The sequence below is a fragment of the Oncorhynchus kisutch genome, unplaced genomic scaffold (genome assembly GCF_002021735.2).
Source record: "Oncorhynchus kisutch isolate 150728-3 unplaced genomic scaffold, Okis_V2 scaffold697, whole genome shotgun sequence".
Lineage (NCBI taxonomy): Eukaryota > Metazoa > Chordata > Actinopteri > Salmoniformes > Salmonidae > Oncorhynchus > Oncorhynchus kisutch.
In genome coordinates, this window is record NW_022262642.1 from 240,001 (window position 1) to 262,027 (window position 22,027).

Consider the following 22,027-nt stretch of genomic DNA (forward strand, 5'->3'; position numbering starts at 1 on the left):
CCTGGGTGATGATGACTGTGTGTCTATATCCCACCCAGGGTGATGATGACTGTGTGTCTATATCCCACCCAGGGTGATGATGACTGTGTGTCTATATCCCACCCAGGGTGATGATGACTGTGTGTCTATATCCCACCCAGGGTGATGATGACTGTGTCTATATCCCACCCAGGGTGATGATGACTGTGTGTCTATATCCCACCCAGGGTGATGATGACTGTGTGTCTATATCCCACCCAGGGTGATGATGACTGTGTGTCTATATCCCACCCAGGGTGACCTCCCTGTCTGTTCTCCTCCTTAGACTCTCTTCATATCCTCCCTGTCTCCTCTCCTCCTCAGACCCAGACTCTCCTCATATCCTCCCTGTCTCCTCTCCTCCTCAGACCCAGACTCTCCTCATATCCTCCCTGTCTCCTCTCCTCCTCAGACCCAGACTCTCCTCATATCCTCCCTGTCTCCTCTCCTCCTCAGACCCAGTTGGCTCTATGTCACTACTCTACCTCCATGGACGAGGAGAATTTCCCCGGGGCTGATGACTTCCGTCCAGACCGCTGGATCAGGAAGGACGCTACGGACCGGGTGGATAACTTCGGCTCCATCCCGTTCGGCTACGGCATCAGGAGCTGCATCGGCAGGAGGATAGCTGAACTGGAGATGCACCTGGCTCTTACACAGGTGGGGGAACCTCACACACACACACAAACACACACAGTATTTTCCTGACAACAGTATCTTGGGTGATCTTGATCCCTTCTCAAATAGACAATAGATTTTCTAATCTTATTCTGTAACAGTGTCTCTGTTGTTCCCAAAATGAAGGTCTTTGCATGACTTAGTCTTCTTCTTATATCAGAAATAGGGGGACATTTTGGGACCTAGATTTAGTCCCCCAGCTGGTTAATACCGGTTGTGTTTGTCTCTTCTTCTCCCCCAGCTGGTTAATACCGGTTGTGTTTGTCTCTTCTTCTCCCCCAGCTGGTTAATACCGGTTGTGTTTGTCTCTTCTTCTCCCCCAGCTGGTTAATACCGGTTGTGTTTGTCTCTTCTTCTCCCCCAGCTGGTTAATACCGGTTGTGTTTGTCTCTTCTTCTCCCCCAGCTGGTTAATACCGGTTGTGTTTGTCTCTTCTTCTCCCCCAGCTGGTTAATACCGGTTGTGTTTGTCTCTTCTTCTCCTCCAGCTGATCCAGAGGTTTCAGATTGGGCTGTGTCCCATCACAGAAGAAATCAAAGCCAAAACCCACGGCCTCCTCTGTCCTGCTGCGCCCATCAACCTGCAGTTTGCCGACAGACAACCCTAGACCAAAACCCACGGCCTCCTCTGTCCTGCTGCGCCCATCAACCTGCAGTTTGCCGACAGACAACCCTAGATCACAACCCACGGCCTCCTCTGTCCTGCTGCGCCCATCAACCTGCAGTTTGCCGACAGACAACCCTAGACCACAACCCACGGCCTCCTCTGTCCTGCTGCGCCCATCAACCTGCAGTTTGCCGACAGACAACCCTAGACCAAAACCCACGGCCTCCTCTGTCCTGCTGCGCCCATCAGCCTGCAGTTTGCCGACAGACAACCCTAGACCAAAACCCACAGCCTCCTCTGTCCTGCTGCGCCCATCAACCTGCAGTTTGCTGACAGACAACCCTAGACCAAAACCCACGGCCTCCTCTGTCCTGCTGCGCCCATCAACCTGCAGTTTGCCGACAGACAACCCTAGACCAAAACCCACTGCTGTCCTCTGTCCTACTGCGCCCATCAACCTGCAGTTTGCCGACAGACAACCCTAGACCAAAACCCACGGCCTCCTCTGTCCTGCTGCGCCCATCAACCTGCAGTTTGCCGACAGACAACCCTAGACCAAAACCCACTGCTGTCCTCTGTCCTACTGCGCCCATCAACCTGCAGTTTGCCGACAGACAACCCTAGACCAAAACCCACGGCCTCCTCTGTCCTGCTGCGCCCATCAACCTGCAGTTTGCCGACAGACAACCCTAGACCACAACCCACGGCCTCCTCTGTCCTGCTGCGCCCATCAACCTGCAGTTTGCCGACAGACAACCCTAGACCAAAACCCACGGCCTCCTCTGTCCTGCTGCGCCCATCAACCTGCAGTTTGCCGACAGACAACCCTAGACCAAAACCCACTGCTGTCCTCTGTCCTACTGCGCCCATCAACCTGCAGTTTGCCGACAGACAACCCTAGACCAAAACCCACTGCTGTCCTCAGTCCTACTGCGCCCATCAACCTGCAGTTTGCCGACAGACAACCCTAGACCAAAACCCATGGCCTCCTCTGTCCTCAACCTGCAGTTTGCCGACAGACGACCCTGGACAGATACACTGTTTAACTCCTTTCTTCTCCTTATCTCTCTAGTGAGGAGGTAAATGGGAGAATAACAGACAGACTGTCGTAAGGCAGGTTTATACCATCCTGTACCCAGATGCTATTGTTCTGTATAAACAGCCTCTAAGATACAGGATGTACCCAGATGTTATTGTTCTGTATAAACAGCCTCTAAGATACAGGATGTACCCAGATGTTATTGTTCTGTATAAACAGCCTCTAAGATACAGGATGTACCCAGATGTTATTGTTCTGTATAAACAGCCTCTAAGATACAGGATGTACCCAGATGTTATTGTTCTGTATAAACAGCCTCTAAGATACAGGATGTACCCAGATGTTATTGTTCTGTATAAACAGCCTCTAAGATACAGGATGTACCCAGATGTTATTGTTCTGTATAAACAGCCTCTAAGATACAGGATGTACCCAGATGCTATTGTTCTGTATAAACAGCCTCTAAGATACAGGATGTACCCAGATGTTATTGTTCTGTATAAACAGCCTCTAAGATACAGGATGTACCCAGATGTTATTGTTCTGTATAAACAGCCTCTAAGATACAGGATGTACCCAGATGTTATTGTTCTGTATAAACAGCCTCTAAGATACAGGATGTACCCAGATGTTATTGTTCTGTATAAACAGCCTCTAAGATACAGGATGTACCCAGATGTTATTGTTCTGTATAAACAGCCTCTAAGATACAGGATGTACCCAGATGTTATTGTTCTGTATAAACAGCCTCTAAGATACAGGATGTACCCAGATGTTATTGTTCTGTATAAACAGCCTCTAAGATACAGGATGTACCCAGATGTTATTGTTCTGTATAAACAGCCTCTAAGATACAGGATGTACCCAGATGTTATTGTTCTGTATAAACAGCCTCTAAGATACAGGATGTACCCAGATGTTATTGTTCTGTATAAACAGCCTCTAAGATACAGGATGTACCCAGATGTTATTGTTCTGTATAAACAGCCTCTAAGATACAGGATGTACCCAGAACATAAGTGTCAGCTTTTCTAAGTCCTGTTATCAACTGACTTCAGCACAGTGTCTGGCTGTGGATTGGCTGCAGTGTCTGGCTGTGGATTGGCTGCAGTGTCTGGCTGTGGATTGGCTGCAGTGTCTGGCTGTGGATTGGCTGCAGTGTCTGGCTGTGGATTGGCTGCAGTGTCTGGCTGTGGATTGGCTGCAGTGTCTGGCTGTGGATTGGCTGCAGTGTCTGGCTGTGGATTGGCTGCAGTGTCTGGCTGTGGATTGGCTGCAGTGTCTGGCTGTGGATTGGCTGCAGTGTCTGGCTGTGGATTGGCTGCAGTGTCTGGCTGTGGATTGGCTGCAGTGTCTGGCTGTGGATTGGCTGCAGTGTCTGGCTGTGGATTGGCTGCAGTGTCTGGCTGTGGATTGGCTGCAGTGTCTGGCTGTGGATTGGCTGCAGTGTCTGGCTGTGGATTGGCTGCAGTGTCTGGCTGTGGATTGGCTGCAGTGTCTGGCTGTGGATTGGCTGCAGTGTCTGGCTGTGGATTGGCTGCAGTGTCTGGCTGTGGATTGGCTGCAGTGTCTGGCTGTGGATTGGCTGCAGTGTCTGGCTGTGGATTGGCTGCAGTGTCTGGCTGTGGATTGGCTGCAGTGTCTGGCTGTGGATTGGCTCAGTTCTATCTACAGGATGCATTTTGCTTTACAGACTATTTGATTTGTTATTTGATTAAAGTGTTCCTTTTACGACGATGAATCATTTTAAAAAGTTGTCATGACGATTTAAAGTTGGTTTATAGTCAAAAAATGTTGTCAGATATGTGCTGGTCATTTTTGAAATGGCTAACGAGCTAGCAAACTAACCAAAACCGTCGTTTATAATGTTGCTTTTAGTTGCCTTGGCTCGTTAGATTGACGTTATTCTAAATACATTATTTTTTTAAATGTTAATGGTTGTATTTGGTGTTTAAAATAGACTCGCTATGCGATTTCAAACAGAAACTGGAATAACTTGTCTGTTTAGGTTATAAATGAGCACACAGAAACTAACCCAGTGCACTTCTTCAAATCTCTTACAATCTTTATATGCTCAAAAGGTATTTTTTAAAATTTTGTCTGACTGACCTTGAATTGTTCAAACTGTTTTTTTGGGGGGGGTTTCTTCCTGGACTTGTTTCCTGGTCACGTGAGAGACCGTGACTGTTGTTTTATACTGTATGTAGGAAGCACCGCAGAGAGACCGTGACTGTTGTTTTATACTGTATGTAGGAAGCACTGCAGAGAGACCGTATTTAAGAAGAAAGGATTATTGAAGGGCAGAGAAATACGTAAACCGTAGGTTCCTTCTGTTTGATGAGGAAGAAGGTTTTTAATAGAGATTCCAGATCTGGAAACCTCATGGGAAAAGGTATTTAGAAAGTGTCTTGTTGTTTTGGTGTCGTACTGCTCTGAGCAGTGAAATGAGTCTGACGTCAAAAAAGGTGCCAGGGTCTAACCGATGCTGGAATAAAGAGATCTGCTGGACATGGAAACATTGATTATTTAGAAGGGACCCCCCCCCCCCCTTATAATACACTGGGAGATAAACATGTCATTATAATACACTGGGAGATAAACATGTCAGAATACACTGGGAGATAAACATGTCAGAATACACTGGGAGATAAACATGGCATTATAATACACTGGGAGATAAACATGGCATTATAATACACTGGGAGATAAACATGTCATTATAATACACTGGGAGATAAACATGGCATTATAATACACTGGTAGATAAACATGTCATTATAATACACTGGGAGATAAACATGGCATTATAATACACTGGGAGATAAACATGTCATTATAATAGACTGGGAGATAAACATGGCATTATAATACACTGGGAGATAAACATGTTAGAATACACTGGGAGATAAACATGTCATTATAATACACTGGGAGATAAACATGGCATTATAATACACTGGGAGATAAACAAGTCAGAATACACTGGGAGATAAACATGGCATTATAATACACTGGGAGATAAACATGTCAGAATAATACACTGGGAGATAAACATGTCAGAATACACTGGGAGATAAACATGGCATTATAATACACTGGGAGATAAACATGTCATTATAATACACTGGGAGATAAACATGGCATTATAATACACTGGGAGATAAACATGGCATTATAATACACTGGGAGATAAACATGGCATTATAATACACTGGGAGATAAACATGGCATTATAATACACTGGGAGATAAACATGGCATTATAATACACTGGGAGATAAACATGTCAGAATACACTGGGAGATAAACATGTCATTATAATACACTGGGATATAAACATGTCAGAATACACTGGGAGATAAACATGGCATTATAATACACTGGGAGATAAACATGTCAGAATACACTGGGAGATAAACATGGCATTATAATACACTGGGAGATAAACATGTCAGAATACACTGGGAGATAAACATGGCATTATAATACACTGGGAGATAAACATGGCATTACAATACACTGGGAGATAAACATGTCATTATAATACACTGGGAGATAAACATGGCATTACAATACACTGGGAGATAAACATGTCAGAATACACTGGGAGATAAACATGGCATTATAATACACTGGGAGATAAACATGGCATTATAATACACAGAGATAAACATGGCATTATAATAACACTGGGAGATAAACATGGCATTATAATACACAGAGATAAACATGGCATTATATTACACTGGGAGATAAACATGGCATTATAATACACTGGGAGATAAACATGTCATTATAATAGACTGGGAGATAAACATGGCATTATAATAAACTGGGAGATAAACATGGCATTATAATACACTGGGAGATAAACATGGCATTATAATACACTGGGAGATAAACATGTCAGAATACACTGGGAGATAAACATGTCATTATAATACACTGGGAGATAAACATGTCATTATAATACACTGGGAGATAAACATGTCAGAATACACTGGGAGATAAACATGTCATTATAATACACTGGGAGATAAACATGGCATTATAATACACTGGGAGATAAACATGTCATTATAATACACTGGGAGATAAACATGTCAGAATACACTGGGAGATAAACATGTCAGAATAGACTGGGAGATAAACATGGCATTATGATACACTGGGAGATAAACATGGCATTATAATACACTGGGAGATAAACATGGCATTATAATACACTGGGAGATAAACATGGCATTATAATACACAGAGATAAACATGGCATTATGATACACTGGGAGATAAACATGGCATTATAATACACTGGGAGATAAACATGGCATTATAATACACTGGGAGATAAACATGTCATTATAATACACTGGGATATAAACATGTCATTATAATACACTGGGAGATAAACATGTCAGAATAATAGACTGGGAGATTATCCTCACAAGGTGAGGTATTGAAAACAGGGGTGCCAATAATTTTGGCCCATATCTTTTTGAGAATCAAAAGTATTACTTGTTGAACAAAATCTCTTCCTCTGAGCAATTGTATTAGTATAAAATAATATAATTTACGAATGTAAGCCTATAATATAGCTCAGTATATTCCAGGCTTTGTGGAATTTCAGCTCAAGGTGACATCAATTCGCTCCAACGTGGCATTATATTACACTGGGAGATAAACATGGCATTATAATACACTGGGAGATAAACATGTCATTATAATAGACTGGGAGATAAACATGGCATTATAATACACTGGGAGATAAACATGGCATTATAATACACTGGGAGATAAACATGGCATTATAATACACTGGGAGATAAACATGTCAGAATACACTGGGAGATAAACATGTCATTATAATACACTGGGATATAAACATGTCAGAATACACTGGGAGATAAACATGGCATTATAATACACTGGGAGATAAACATGTCAGAATACACTGGGAGATAAACATGGCATTATAATACACTGGGAGATAAACATGTCAGAATACACTGGGAGATAAACATGGCATTATAATACACTGGGAGATAAACATGGCATTACAATACACTGGGAGATAAACATGTCATTATAATACACTGGGAGATAAACATGGCATTACAATACACTGGGAGATAAACATGTCAGAATACACTGGGAGATAAACATGGCATTATAATACACTGGGAGATAAACATGGCATTATAATACACAGAGATAAACATGGCATTATAATAACACTGGGAGATAAACATGGCATTATAATACACAGAGATAAACATGGCATTATATTACACTGGGAGATAAACATGGCATTATAATACACTGGGAGATAAACATGTCATTATAATAGACTGGGAGATAAACATGGCATTATAATAAACTGGGAGATAAACATGGCATTATAATACACTGGGAGATAAACATGGCATTATAATACACTGGGAGATAAACATGTCAGAATACACTGGGAGATAAACATGTCATTATAATACACTGGGAGATAAACATGTCATTATAATACACTGGGAGATAAACATGTCAGAATACACTGGGAGATAAACATGTCATTATAATACACTGGGAGATAAACATGGCATTATAATACACTGGGAGATAAACATGTCATTATAATACACTGGGAGATAAACATGTCAGAATACACTGGGAGATAAACATGTCAGAATAGACTGGGAGATAAACATGGCATTATGATACACTGGGAGATAAACATGGCATTATAATACACTGGGAGATAAACATGGCATTATAATACACTGGGAGATAAACATGGCATTATAATACACAGAGATAAACATGGCATTATGATACACTGGGAGATAAACATGGCATTATAATACACTGGGAGATAAACATGGCATTATAATACACTGGGAGATAAACATGTCATTATAATACACTGGGATATAAACATGTCATTATAATACACTGGGAGATAAACATGTCAGAATAATAGACTGGGAGATTATCCTCACAAGGTGAGGTATTGAAAACAGGGGTGCCAATAATTTTGGCCCATATCTTTTTGAGAATCAAAAGTATTACTTGTTGAACAAAATCTCTTCCTCTGAGCAATTGTATTAGTATAAAATAATATAATTTACGAATGTAAGCCTATAATATAGCTCAGTATATTCCAGGCTTTGTGGAATTTCAGCTCAAGGTGACATCAATTCGCTCCAACGTCAAAACTTCAAAAAACAATTTTACATTTTGAAAACGCTTATCTTGTACTTATGTTTGTCCCCTTGTAGTTGCCGTTCTTCATTTGATGAAAACCATACTTTTTCAAATAAACGTTAATCAAAAACAACCACCGACTATTTGCTCATTAATGTTGATCTAAAATGGAAACTCACGAGAAAATTCCGATGTGCCAATTGAATCTCAACAAGGAAACAAGTCCGTGGCTGTATTTAATTAACGTTTTTTTTTTTTTTTTCAAGTAAGGATTTCATCTAACAAAGGATATGTTTGTTTTTTTAACTATAATTTGTTTGGGAGCATGAAAGCTGTAGTTTATGGTTGACACCGCTGCTTGTTTGCCATTAGCCAAATCGGTGCTCTCAATAAGTTCGAAGCAAAAACCACACAAATCGTTGACCCAGTTTGCAAGCAATATTCCCCCCCCAGGTTCCCACTTTGTTATGAACACAGCATAATGTCACTGTCAGGAGGAAACACCCACATGGCAATACAACTCCATACTTATTCAAATTCAAGACCCATTCCCAAATCATGAACAGACAGATCGAGTCAGCTGGAAGCTACAGTCTGTAAAGTGCTCTGTGTTTGGCTGGGTATTCCCATGCAGCTGTGGGTGTGGTGTGACGATGGAACTAGGTATCTACTGCCACCTAGCGGTTGTCTTTCTACCCAGGCGACTTGGCTCAGTGTGAGCGCAGCGCTTTTATTCTAGGCTGTCTCGAACGCCCCCATTAACGTGCTTCACTTCCTGCTTCTCTCCGAACCAGGAAATAAACAAGTCGGTGGTCTGGTTTAATGAACAGGCGGTGTCCTTTTTAAATAGCATTAGATTATAGCTATTTGGCCAAATTATCGCCTGTCACCATGGCCGGCTTCTTCAAGAAAAAGACAGTAGATGGTAAGTGTACACAGACTCGGCGTTTCAGCTAGCTGACATTAGCAAAGTTAGCTTCAGTCTCTTATTATAAGAGAGTGTAATACTTAACGTTACACATCTGTCTAACAGGTAGGCTCAGCACTCCTGAACATTCCTATTACAGAATGTTGAACAAACGTAATGTTTTTCAATTTAAAAAATAAATAAAATATTTTTTGTCCTTAAATAGAAGGTAATCTGAAGGGGGGGGGGGGACACAGGGAAGTGGTATCTGCCTGCCTTTCAGTACGCGGGTCTGTATAGAGTACCATAGAGTCATAACAACAATAACGTAGCAGCAGTACGTGCTGTTGGTCCTTTTGGCCGTAGTGGGTGGCGATAGGGTATCCACAGGTTTGCTCTCCCGACGTTTTGCGGTACAGGTAGGTTCTGTCACTTGGATTTTCAGTCTCTTCATCATCGATGATGATGATGACGATTATGCTGCTGCTGTAGAATCCCCTCTGTGGATCTCTCGTCTGTCTCCTCTCTCTCTCAATTCAAAGGGCTTCATTGACATGGGAAACGTATGTTTTGGCCAAAACAAGTGAAATAAACAATAACAATTGTTTCTCTCTTCTCCTCTGTTTGCCAAGAACTAGTACTGATCTTGTAGTTCTTTCCCACCGCTACCAAGAACTAGTACTGATCTTGTAGTTCTTTCCCACCGCTACCAAGAACTAGTACTGATCTTGTAGTTCTTTCCCACCGCTACCAAGGCCTAGTACTGATCTTGTAGTTCTTTCCCACCACTACCAAGAACTAGTACTGATCTTGTAGTTCTTTCCCACCACTACCAAGGCCTAGTACTGATCTTGTAGTTCTTTCCCACCACTACCAAGGTCTAGTACTGATCTTGTAGTTTTCTCTCCCACCACTACCAAGGCCTAGTACTGATCTTGTAGTTCTTTCCCACCACTACCAAGGCCTAGTACTGATCTTGTAGTTTTCTCTCCCACCACTACCAAGGCCTAGTACTGATCTTGTAGTTCTTTCCCACCACTACCAAGGCCTAGTACTGATCTTGTAGTTTTCTCTCCCACCGCTGTGTCTAGATGTGATAAAGGAGCAGACCAAAGAGCTGAGAGGAACCCAGAGACAGATCACCAGAGACAGATCTTCCCTGGAGAAACAGGAAAAACAACTGGTGGGGATGTAGTAGTAGTCTGTTCTGTAGTAGTGAATACAGAGAGTATCTGAGTCATGGATAATGTACAGTGTATTCAGACTGCCTCAATCTACACACACACACACACACACACACACACACACACACACACACACACACACACACACACACACACACACACACACACACACACACACACACACATGCACACATAATGACAAAGCAGGAGACGGGAGTACAGTTTTTCGTTTAGTCAAAACCCCTCGAGCTCTACAGTTCGCGGCATTCCAGTGCGCATGTGCATTTCCTATTAGGTGTAGTAACGTAACACTGCCGTAATGCATTACTGCTTAGTAACAGCACAGTAACTAATATAAACAGATGTAGATCCCAGATACTACATTTACCTTTTATAAAAATAACTGATCACATTTTACATCAGTATTCAGGCCCTTTACTCAGTACCCTTTCCCTCGACCCTGACAAGTTTCTATCATTATGGGGTGTTGTGATGTCATTATGGGCTATTGTGATGTCATTATGGGCTATTGTGATGTCATTATGGGGTGTTGTGATGTCATTATGGGCTATTGTGATGTCATTATGGGCTATTGTGTGTAGATTGATGAGGGGGGGGAGACTATTTAAATCATTTTAGAATGCTGTCACAAAATATGGGAAAAGTCCAAGGGGTCTGAATACTTTCCGAATGCACGTTGTCTCCCAGGAGATGGAGATTAAGAAGATGGCGAAGACAGGGAACAAGGAGGCGTGTACCATCCTGGCCAAACAGCTGGTTCAGCTGAGGAGACAGAAGAACAGAAGCTACGCCGTCGGTTCAAAGGTCACCTCCATGTCCTCTCAGACCAAACTCATGAACTCCCAGATGAAGATGGCAGGGGCCATGGCTACCACTACCAAAGTACGTGTGGATCAGTGGGCTGCTTCTTCTCACAGGGGGGGGGGTGTGATGTACCTAGTGTGGATCAGTGGGCTGCTTCTTCCCACAGGGGGGTGTGATGTACCTGGTGTGGATCAGTGGGCTGCTTCTTCTCACAGGGGGGGGGGGGGGGGGGTGGTGTGATGTACCTAGTGTGGATCAGTGGGCTGCTTCTTCCCACAGGGGGGTGTGATGTACCTGGTGTGGATCAGTGGGCTGCTTCTTCTCACAGGGGGGGGGGTGTGATGTACCTAGTGTGGATCAGTGGGCTGCTTCTTCCCACAGGGGGGTGTGATGTACCTGGTGTGGATCAGTGGGCTGCTTCTTCTCACAGGGGGGGGGTGTGATGTACCTAGTGTGGATCAGTGGGCTGCTTCTTCTCACAGGGGGGGGGGGGGGTGATGTACCTAGTGTGGGTCAGTGGGCTTCTTCTCACCACAGGGGGGGGTGATGTACCTAGTGTGGGTCAGTGGGCTTCTTCTCCCCACAGGGGGGTGTGATGTACCTAGTGTGGGTCAGTGGGCTTCTTCTCACCACAAGGGGGTGTGATGTACCTAGTGTGGATCAGTGGGCTTCTTCTCCCCACAGGGGGGGGTGTGATGTACCTAGTGTGGATCAGTGGGCTACTGTAGACACCTTGGACAGCGTTCTGTCTGTCTCTCCTGTGTCTGTCTGTCTCTGTCTTTCCTGTCTGTCTGTGTCTGTCTCTGTGTCTGTCTGTGTCTCTGGTCTGTCTGTGTCTCTGTCTGTGTCTCTTGTCTGTCTCTGTCTTTCCTGTCTGTCTGTGTCTGTCTGTGTCTCTGTGTCTGTCTGTGTCTCTGGTCTGTCTGTGTCTCTGGTCTGTCTGTGTCTCTGGTCTGTCTGTGTCTCTGGTCTGTCTGTGTCTCTGGTCTGTCTCTGTCTGTGTCTCTGTGTCTGTCTGTGTCTCTGGTCTGTCTGTGTCTCTTGTCTGTGTCTCTGTCTGTCTGTGTCTCTGTCTCTGTGTCTCTTGTCTGTCTCTGTGTGTTCTGTATTTTAATGGGTGTTGCTTGCCTTTTGCAAAGTGTAACCAGACCATGTGACTCTCTCTCCTCTAACGTCTCAGACTATGCAGGCTGTCAATAAGAAGATGGATCCTCAGAAGATGCAACAGACCATGCAGAACTTCCAGAAGGAGAACATGAAGATGGAGATGTCAGAGGAGCTGAGTAAGACTGGATCTATATTACACATTCTATGTTGTCCTCCATGATGGTAAGACGATCTATATTACACATTCTGTTGTTGTCCTCCATGATGGTAAGACTGGATCTATATTACACATTCTATGTTGTCCTCATGATGATAAGACTGGATCTATACTACACATTCTATATTGTTGTCCTCCATGATGATAAGACTGGATCTATACTACACATTCTATGTTGTTGTTCTCCATGATGGTAAGACTGGATCTATATTACACATTCTATGTTGTTGTCCTCATGATGATAAGACTGGATCTATACTACACATTCTATGTTGTTGTCCTCATGATGATAAGACTGCTAACGTAGCATAATATATATATAAATATATTTAGTGTACTACATGCTATTAATACCTATATAGTGTACTATTAATACCTATATAGTGTACTATTAATACCTATATAGTGTACTATTAATACCTATATAGTATACTATTAATACCTATATAGTGTACTATTAATACCTATATAGTGTACTATTAATACCTATATAGTGTACTATTAATACCTATATAGTGTACTACATACTATTAATACCTATATAGTATACTATTAATACCTATATAGTATACTATTAATACCTATATAGTATACTACATACTATTAATACCTATATAGTGTACTATTAATACCTATATAGTATACTACATGCTATTAATACCTATATAGTATACTACATACTATTAATACCTATATAGTATACTATTAATACCTATATAGTGTACTATTAATACCTATATAGTGTACTATTAATACCTATATAGTGTACTATTAATACCTATATAGTGTACTATTAATACCTATATAGTGTACTATTAATACCTATATAGTGTACTATTAATACCTATATAGTATACTATTAATACCTATATAGTATACTACATGCTATTAATACCTATATAGTGTACTATTAATACCTATATAGTGTACTATTAATACCTATATAGTGTACTATTAATACCTATATAGTGTACTACATACTATTAATACCTATATAGTGTACTACATACTATTAATACCTATATAGTATACTACATGCTATTAATACCTATATAGTGTACTACATGCTATTAATACCTATATAGTATGCTATTAATACCTATATAGTATACTATTAATACCTATATAGTATACTATTAATACCTATATAGTATACTATTAATACCTATATAGTATACTATTAATACCTATATAGTATACTATTAATACCTATATAGTATACTATTAATACCTATATAGTATACTATTAATACCTATATAGTATACTATTAATACCTATATAGTATACTATTAATACCTATATAGTATACTACATACTATTAATACCTATATAGTATACTATTAATACCTATATAGTATACTACATGCTATTAATACCTATATAGTGTACTACATACTATTAATACCTATATAGTGTACTATTAATACCTATATAGTGTACTACATGCTATTAATACCTATATAGTATACTATTAATACCTATATAGTATACTATTAATACCTATATAGTATACTACATGCTATTAATACCTATATAGTGTACTACATACTATTAATACCTATATAGTGTACTATTAATACCTATATAGTGTACTACATGCTATTAATACCTATATAGTATACTATTAATACCTATATAGTGTACTACATGCTATTAATACCTATATAGTATACTATTAATACCTATATAGTATACTACATGCTATTAATACCTATATAGTGTACTACATACTATTAATACCTATATAGTGTACTACATGCTATTAATACCTATATAGTATACTATTAATACCTATATAGTGTACTACATACTATTAATACCTATATAGTATACTATTAATACCTATATAGTATACTACATACTATTAATACCTATATAGTATACTACATACTATTAATACCTATATAGTATACTACATGCTATTAATACCTATATAGTGTACTACATGCTATTAATACCTATATAGAGTACTACATACTATTAATACCTATATAGTATACTATTAATACCTATATAGTGTACTACATGCTATTAATACCTATATAGTATACTATTAATACCTATATAGTATACTACATGCTATTAATACCTATATAGTGTACTACATACTATTAATACCTATATAGTGTACTACATACTATTAATACCTATATAGTATACTACATACTATTAATACCTATATAGTGTACTACATACTATTAATACCTATATAGTGTACTATTAATACCTATATAGTATACTATTAATACCTATATAGTGTACTATTAATACCTATATAGTGTACTATTAATACCTATATAGTGTACTATTAATACCTATATAGTATACTATTAATACCTATATAGTATACTATTAATACCTATATAGTGTACTACATACTATTAATACCTATATAGTGTACTATTAATACCTATATAGTATACTACATACTATTAATACCTATATAGTGTACTACATACTATTAATACCTATATAGTGTACTACATACTATTAATACCTATATAGTGTACTACATACTATTAATACCTATATAGTGTACTACATGCTATTAATACCTATATAGTGTACTACATACTATTAATACCTATATAGTGTACTACATGCTATTAATACCTATATAGTATACTATTAATACCTATATAGTGTACTACATACTATTAATACCTATATAGTGTACTACATGCTATTAATACCTATATAGTGTACTACATACTATTAATACCTATATAGTATACTATTAATACCTATATAGTGTACTACATACTATTAATACCTATATAGTATACTATTAATACCTATATAGTGTACTACATACTATTAATACCTATATAGTGTACTACATACTATTAATACCTATATAGTATACTACATACTATTAATACCTATATAGTGTACTACATGCTATTAATACCTATATAGTGTACTACATACTATTAATACGTATATAGTGTACTACATGCTATTAATACCTATATAGTGTACTACATACTATTATAGCATTTCCATTAACAGCTGTGCCTTATGTTAATTAGAGGGATTTCTTTCTTTCCTTAATGCATTTGAGCCAATCAGTTGTGTTGACAAGGTAGGTGTGGTATACAGAAGATAGCCCTGTTGGGTAACAGACCAAGTCCATATTATGGCAAGAACAGCTCAAATAATCAGAGAAACAGTCCATCATTATTTTAAGACATGAACGTCAGTCAATACGGAACATTTCAAGAACTTTTAAAGTTTGATGGCAAAAACCATCAAGCCCTGTGATGAAACTGTCTCTCATGAGGACCGCCACAGGAAAGGAAGACCCAGAGTTACCTCTGCTGCAGAGGATAAGTTCATTAGAGTTACCAGCCTCAGAAATTGCAGCCCAAATAAATGCTTCACAGAGTTCAAGTAACAGACACATCTCAACATCAACTGTTCAGAGGAGACTGGGTGAATCAGGCCTTCATGGTCGAATTGCTGCAAAGAAACCACTACCAAAGGACACCAATAAGAAGAGATTTGATTGGACCAAGAAACATGAGCAATGGACATTAGACCGGTGAAAAATGTTGGTTCCAACCGCGGTGTCTTTGAGACGCAGAGTAGGTGAACGGATGATCTCCCCATTTGTGGTTCCCACATTGAAGCATGGAGGAGGAGGTGTGTGTTTCCCACATTTAAGCATGGAGGAGGAGGTGTTGTTTCCCACATTGAAGCATGGAGGAGGAGGTGTGTGTTTCCCACATTGAAGCATGGAGGAGGAGGTGTGGGGTTCCCACATTGAAGCATGGAGGAGGAGGTGTGGGGTTCCCACATTGAAGCATGGAGGAGGAGGTGTGGGGTTCCCACATTGAAGCATGGAGGAGGAGGTGTGTGTTTCCCACATTGAAGCACGGAGGAGGAGGTGTGTGTTTCCCACATTGAAGCACGGAGGAGGAGGTGTGGGGTTCCCACATTGAAGCATGGAGGAGGAGGTGTGTGTTTCCCACATTGAAGCATGGAGGAGGAGGTGTGGGGTTCCCACATTGAAGCATGGAGGAGGAGGAGGTGTGTGTTTCCCACATTGAAGCATGGAGGAGGAGGTGTGTGTTTCCCACATTGAAGCATGGAGGAGGAGGTGTGGGGTTCCCACATTGAAGCATGGAGGAGGAGGTGTGGGGTTCCCACATTGAAGCATGGAGGAGGAGGTGTGGGGTTCCCACATTGAAGCATGGAGGAGGAGGTGTGGGGGTGCTTTGCTGGTGTCTGTGATTTTATTTAGAATTTAAAGCACACTTAACCAACATCACCCTACACAATCACCCGACCTCAACCCAATTGAGATGGTTTGGGATGAGTTGGACCGCAGAGTGAATGAAAAGCAGCCAACAAGTGCTCAGCATATGTGGGAACTCCTTCAAGACTGTTGGAAAAGCATTCCAGGTGAAGCTGGTTGAGAGAATGCCAAGAGTGTGCAAAACTGTCATCAAGACAATGGGTGGCTACTTTGAAGAATCTCAAATATAAAATATTTTGATTTGTTTAACACTTTTTTGTTGGTTACTACTTGATTCCATATGTGTTATTTCATAGTTTTGATGTCTTAACTATTATACTACAATGTAGAAAATAGTAAAAATAAAGAAAAACCCTTGAATGAGTAGGTGTTCTAAAACTTTTGACAGGTAGTGTGTGTGCGTGTGTGTGGAGGTGTGTGTGGTGTGTGTGTGTGTGTGTGTTTTAATAGGAGTCATCTCTCTGTCCCCTTCAGTTAACGACACACTGGATGAGATCTTTGACGCGTCTGGAGACGAGGAGGAGTCTGATAGCATCGTTAACCAGGTTCTGGACGAGATAGGCATCGAGATATCAGGAAAGGTGAGGAGACATTGGTGTTTTTATTGTATAATAAAATGTGTTCTCGATGATGTACCGGATTTTTAATAAAGCCAGAATAAATCTAGAGACTAAACCCTGAACGAGATCCTTGGGGCTGGTTTCCCAGATATAGATCTGAAATAGAACCAGGGTTCGTCAGTGTCCGGGAAACTGGACCTGTATCTAGCATTATAAACTGTCTGGTTCCAGCCCTGAATGCTGATTGGCTGACAAGGGTCCTACTGGGTTGGGGTCCTACTGGGTTGGGGTCCTACTGGTTTAGGGTCCCACTGGGTTAGGGTCCCACTGGGTTAGGGTCCTACTGGGTTAGGGTCCTACTGGGTTAGGGTCCTACTGGGTTAGGGTCCAACTGGGTTAGGGTCCAACTGGGTTAGGGTCCTACTGGGTTAGGGTCCCACTGGGTTAGGGTCCTACTGGGTTAGGGTCCCACTGGGTTAGGGTCCCACTGGGTTAGGGTCCCACTGGGTTAGGGTCCTACTGTGTTAGGGTCCCACTGGGTTAGGGTCCCACTGGGTTAGGGTCCTACTGGGTTAGGGTCCCACTGGGTTAGGGTCCCACTGGGTTAGGGTCCTACTGGGTTAGGGTCCTACTGGGTTAGGGTCCCACTGGGTTAGGGTCCCACTGGATTAGGGTCCTACTGGGTTAGGGTCCAACTGGGTTAGGGTCCAACTGGGTTAGGGTCCTACTGGGTTAGGGTCCCACTGGGTTAGGGTTCAACTGGGTTAGGGTCCTACTGGGTTAGGGTCCTACTGAGTTAGGGTCCTACTGGGTTAGGGTCTTCCTGGGTTAGGGTCCTACTGGGTTAGGGTCCCACTGGGTTAGGGTCCCACTGGGTTAGGGTCCCACTGGGTTAGGGTCCCACTGGGTTAGGGTCCCACTGGGTTAGGGTCCTACTGGGTTAGGGTCCCACTGGGTTAGGGTCCCACTGGGTTAGGGTCCTACTGGGTTAGGGTCCTACTGGGTTAGGGCCCTACTGGGTTAGGGTCCCACTGGGTTAGGGTCCTACTGGGTTAGGGTCCTACTGGGTTAGGGTCCCACTGGGTTAGGGTCCCACTGGGTTAGGGTCCCACTGGGTTAGGGTCCCACTGGGTTAGGGTCCTACTGGGGATGTCATTCTGCAGCTCTATGGAAATACTCTGTAAAGTAAGTTAGCCTTGTCTGAGCCAGAATGGCCCATAGGGCAGGAGCTGAATCTCCTGTTTCTGTAGTGAGACAGCTTGATGTACCAGGACACCCCCTGGACAGGACACTAGTCTATCTGCTGTTTCTGTAGAGAGACCGCTTGATGTACCAGGACACCCCCTGGACAGGACACTAGTCTATCTCCTGTTTCTGTAGCAGCTTGATGTACCAGGACACCCCCTGGACAGGACACTAGTCTATCTCCTGTTTCTGTAGCAGCTTGATGTACCAGGACACCCCCTGGACAGGACACTAGTCTATCTGCTGTTTCTGTAGCAGCTTGATGTACCAGGACACCCCCTGGACAGGACACTAGTCTATCTCCTGTTTCTGTAGCAGCTTGATGTACCAGGACACCCCCTGGACAGGACACTAGTCTATCTCCTGTTTCTGTAGTGAGACAGCTTGATGTACCAGGACACCCCCTGGACAGGACACTAGTCTATCTCCTGTTTCTGTAGCAGCTTGATGTACCAGGACACCCCCTGGACAGGACACTAGTCTATCTCCTGTAGTGAGACAGCTTGATGTACCAGAACACCCCATGGACAGGACACTAGTCTATCTCCTGTTTCTGTAGTGAGACAGCTTGATGTACCAGAACACCCCCTGGACAGGACACTAGTCCTGTGGAAATACTATGCTTGGGAGAATCAAGGTTGAGTTGATTCACTTGTTGTTCTTATTGATCGTAGATGGTGAACGCTCCTTCAGCCAGCAGAAACAAACCCACCTCTTCTGCCACCAAATCAGACGGCATCTCAGACGAAGACATCGAACGACAGCTCAAAGCCTTGGGAGTGGACTAACACACACACACACCCTGTGCCTGGACACACACACACACGACTCCCCCTGTTCAGTTTCTGACATGCCTTTTCTGGGATATAGTGACACTATTATATTTATATATATATAGTCTATATGACTATAGATGGCAGTTGATGTAGAGGTCCTGCTGTGTATTGGGTCTACGCAGTGGGCCACACAAGGAGAGTGAGTTTTGAATAACAGGGCCACCACGTTCAGTAGCCTAACGTTGTAGAACGTCGCTGATACAATAAAATGTAACGAATAAGAGTCTCATTCTACACGTCAGAGAGGCGTGCTTTTGTTCTGTATAGCCCCCCCCCCCCCCCCCCCCAGGAACCAGGAAGTAAAGGAGAATGCTGCTTTAGTTCCAGGTCAGTGCTCCAAAAGGTCACGGGATTTATCAAGATTTAAAGTTCATGACAGCCTATCAATTAAAAAATATTGAACTTTTTTTATTTTTAAGAACCAGGAAAGTTGAATTGCATGTGTAACTGATGATTATACTCGTTGTCAGACATATCTTTTCATTTGAATGCATGAACAGTAGAATCTGAAACTACCTTTCACCCCCCCACCTTAGCCTCACCTCCCCCTGTCCCCCCCCTTAGCCCCACCTCCCCCTGTCCCCCCCTTAGCCTCACCTCCCCCTGTCCCCCCCTTAGCCTCACCTCCCCCTGTCCCCCCCTTAGCCTCACCTCCCCCTGTCCCCCCCTTAGCCTCACCTCTCCCTGTGTCCCCCCCCCTTAGCCCCACCTCCCCCTGTCCCCCCTTAGCCTCACCTCTCCCTGTGTCCCCCCCCCTTAGCCCCAACTCTCCCTGCCCCCCCCCCTTAGCCCCACCTCTCCCTGTACCCCCCCACTTAGCCCCACCTCTCCTTGTCGTCCCCCCATTTAGCCCCACCACTCCTTGTTCCCCCCCCACCTAGACCCACCTCTCCTTGTCTTACTTCCCAATCAGTCCTTTCCAGAACAGGTCCAACAGCGGGACTGCTATCTGTGTGTGTGTGTGGATCTCAAGGGGGAGTTTTACACAGGTGTGTGAGACACTACTGCGTCTTCGTCTAGCGAGGCCGTCCTTCCAAATGCCACGGAAACCTGGGCTTCTGAGGCCGACTGGATCTCAATGTTATTACATGTCTGTCGGTAATGACGCCACTGTCTGAACCAGTAGGGGACTTTAACAGGGCTCGTACTCACAAAGCTTCTCAGAGTGGTCGTGCTGATCTAGGATCAGGTCCCCTCTTCATTATGATCTAGGATCAGGTCCCCTCTTATTCATTATGATCTAGGATCAGGTCCCCACTTATTCATTATGATCTAGGATCAGGTCCCCTCTTATTCATTATGATCTAGGATCAGGGTCCCCTCTTATTCATTATGATCAGGTCCCTCTTATCCATTATAACCTACATCCAAAACTGATGCTAGATCAGCACTCCTGTTCTGATATGCTTTGTGAACACGGCCCTGATATCTTACAGCTGTGATGTGGTGGCCAACTCTTGTCCTGGGGAGCTACGCTCCTGCAGGGATTTGTTCCGGCCCAACAGTCATCTTTGTTTTTCTGCTATCCTCTCGTTTTGAGAAAGTGTAAATAAATTTAAAAAAACTTTATTTCATCAGATCTACAAGGCACTTCATTAGATCGTCAGTGGACCCTGGTCTAAAGTAGTGTACTATATAGGGCCCTGGGCTAAAGTAGTGTACTATATAGGGAATAGGGTCCTGTTCTAAAGTAGAGCACTATAGAGGGTCCTGGTCTAAAGTAGAGCACTATAGAGGGTCCTGGTCTAAAGTAGTGTACTATATAGGGCCCTGGGCTAAAGTAGTGTACTATATAGGGCCCTGGTCTAAAGTAGTGTACTATATAGGGCCCTGGGCTAAAGTAGTGTACTATATAGGGCCCTGGTCTAAAGTAGTGTACTATATAGGGCCCTGGGCTAAAGTAGTGTAATATATAGGGAATAGGGTCCTGTTCTAAAGTAGAGCGCTATAGAGGGTCCTGGTCTAAAGTAGTGTACTATATAGGGCCCTGGTCTAAAGTAGTGTACTATATAGGGCCCTGGTCTAAAGTAGTGTACTATATAGGGCCCTGGGCTAAAGTAGTGTACTATATAGGGTCCTGGGCTAAAGTAGTGTACTATATAGGGTCCTGGGCTAAAGTAGTGTACTATATAGGGTCCTGGGCTAAAGTAGTGTACTATATAGGGCCCTGGGCTAAAGTAGTGTACTATATAGGGCCCTGGGCTAAAGTAGTGTACTATATAGGGCCCTGGGCTAAAGTAGTGTACTATATAGGGCCCTGGGCTAAAGTAGTGTACTATATAGGGCCCTGGGCTAAAGTAGTGTACTATATAGGGCCCTGGGCTAAAGTAGTGTACTATATAGGGCCCT

General features: G+C 42.4%; 2 protein-coding genes across 4 annotated transcripts in view; both read left to right on the forward strand.

Moving 5' to 3' along the window:
• LOC116361459 (cytochrome P450 27C1-like) overlaps positions 1-3,348 on the forward strand; it is a 26,509-nt gene extending 23,161 nt beyond the window's left edge. Inside the window, 2 exon segments of the mRNA XM_031815897.1 lie at positions 475-678; positions 1,184-3,348. Of these exon segments, the coding sequence (XP_031671757.1) occupies positions 475-678; positions 1,184-1,303 (324 nt within the window). The 3' untranslated portion in view covers positions 1,304-3,348.
• A 1,199-nt stretch (positions 3,349-4,547) lies between these two features.
• LOC109887345 (charged multivesicular body protein 2b-like) lies at positions 4,548-21,252 on the forward strand. Of its 3 annotated transcripts, none has more exons than XM_031815900.1 (6): positions 4,548-4,660; positions 10,534-10,625; positions 11,335-11,529; positions 12,632-12,734; positions 17,512-17,618; positions 19,517-21,250. In XM_031815900.1, exons 3-6 carry the CDS (start codon positions 11,338-11,340, stop codon positions 19,628-19,630), a joined length of 516 nt encoding a protein of 171 aa, XP_031671760.1. In that variant the 5' UTR covers positions 4,548-4,660; positions 10,534-10,625; positions 11,335-11,337; the 3' UTR covers positions 19,631-21,250. The 3 variants fall into 3 exon arrangements, with proteins under 3 accessions (XP_031671760.1, XP_031671758.1, XP_031671759.1); XM_031815898.1 differs by lacking the exon at positions 4,548-4,660 and adding an exon at positions 9,273-9,460 and having other exon boundaries at positions 19,517-21,252; XM_031815899.1 differs by lacking the exons at positions 4,548-4,660; positions 10,534-10,625 and adding an exon at positions 9,330-9,460 and having other exon boundaries at positions 19,517-21,252.
• The last annotated feature ends 775 nt before the right edge of the window (positions 21,253-22,027 follow it).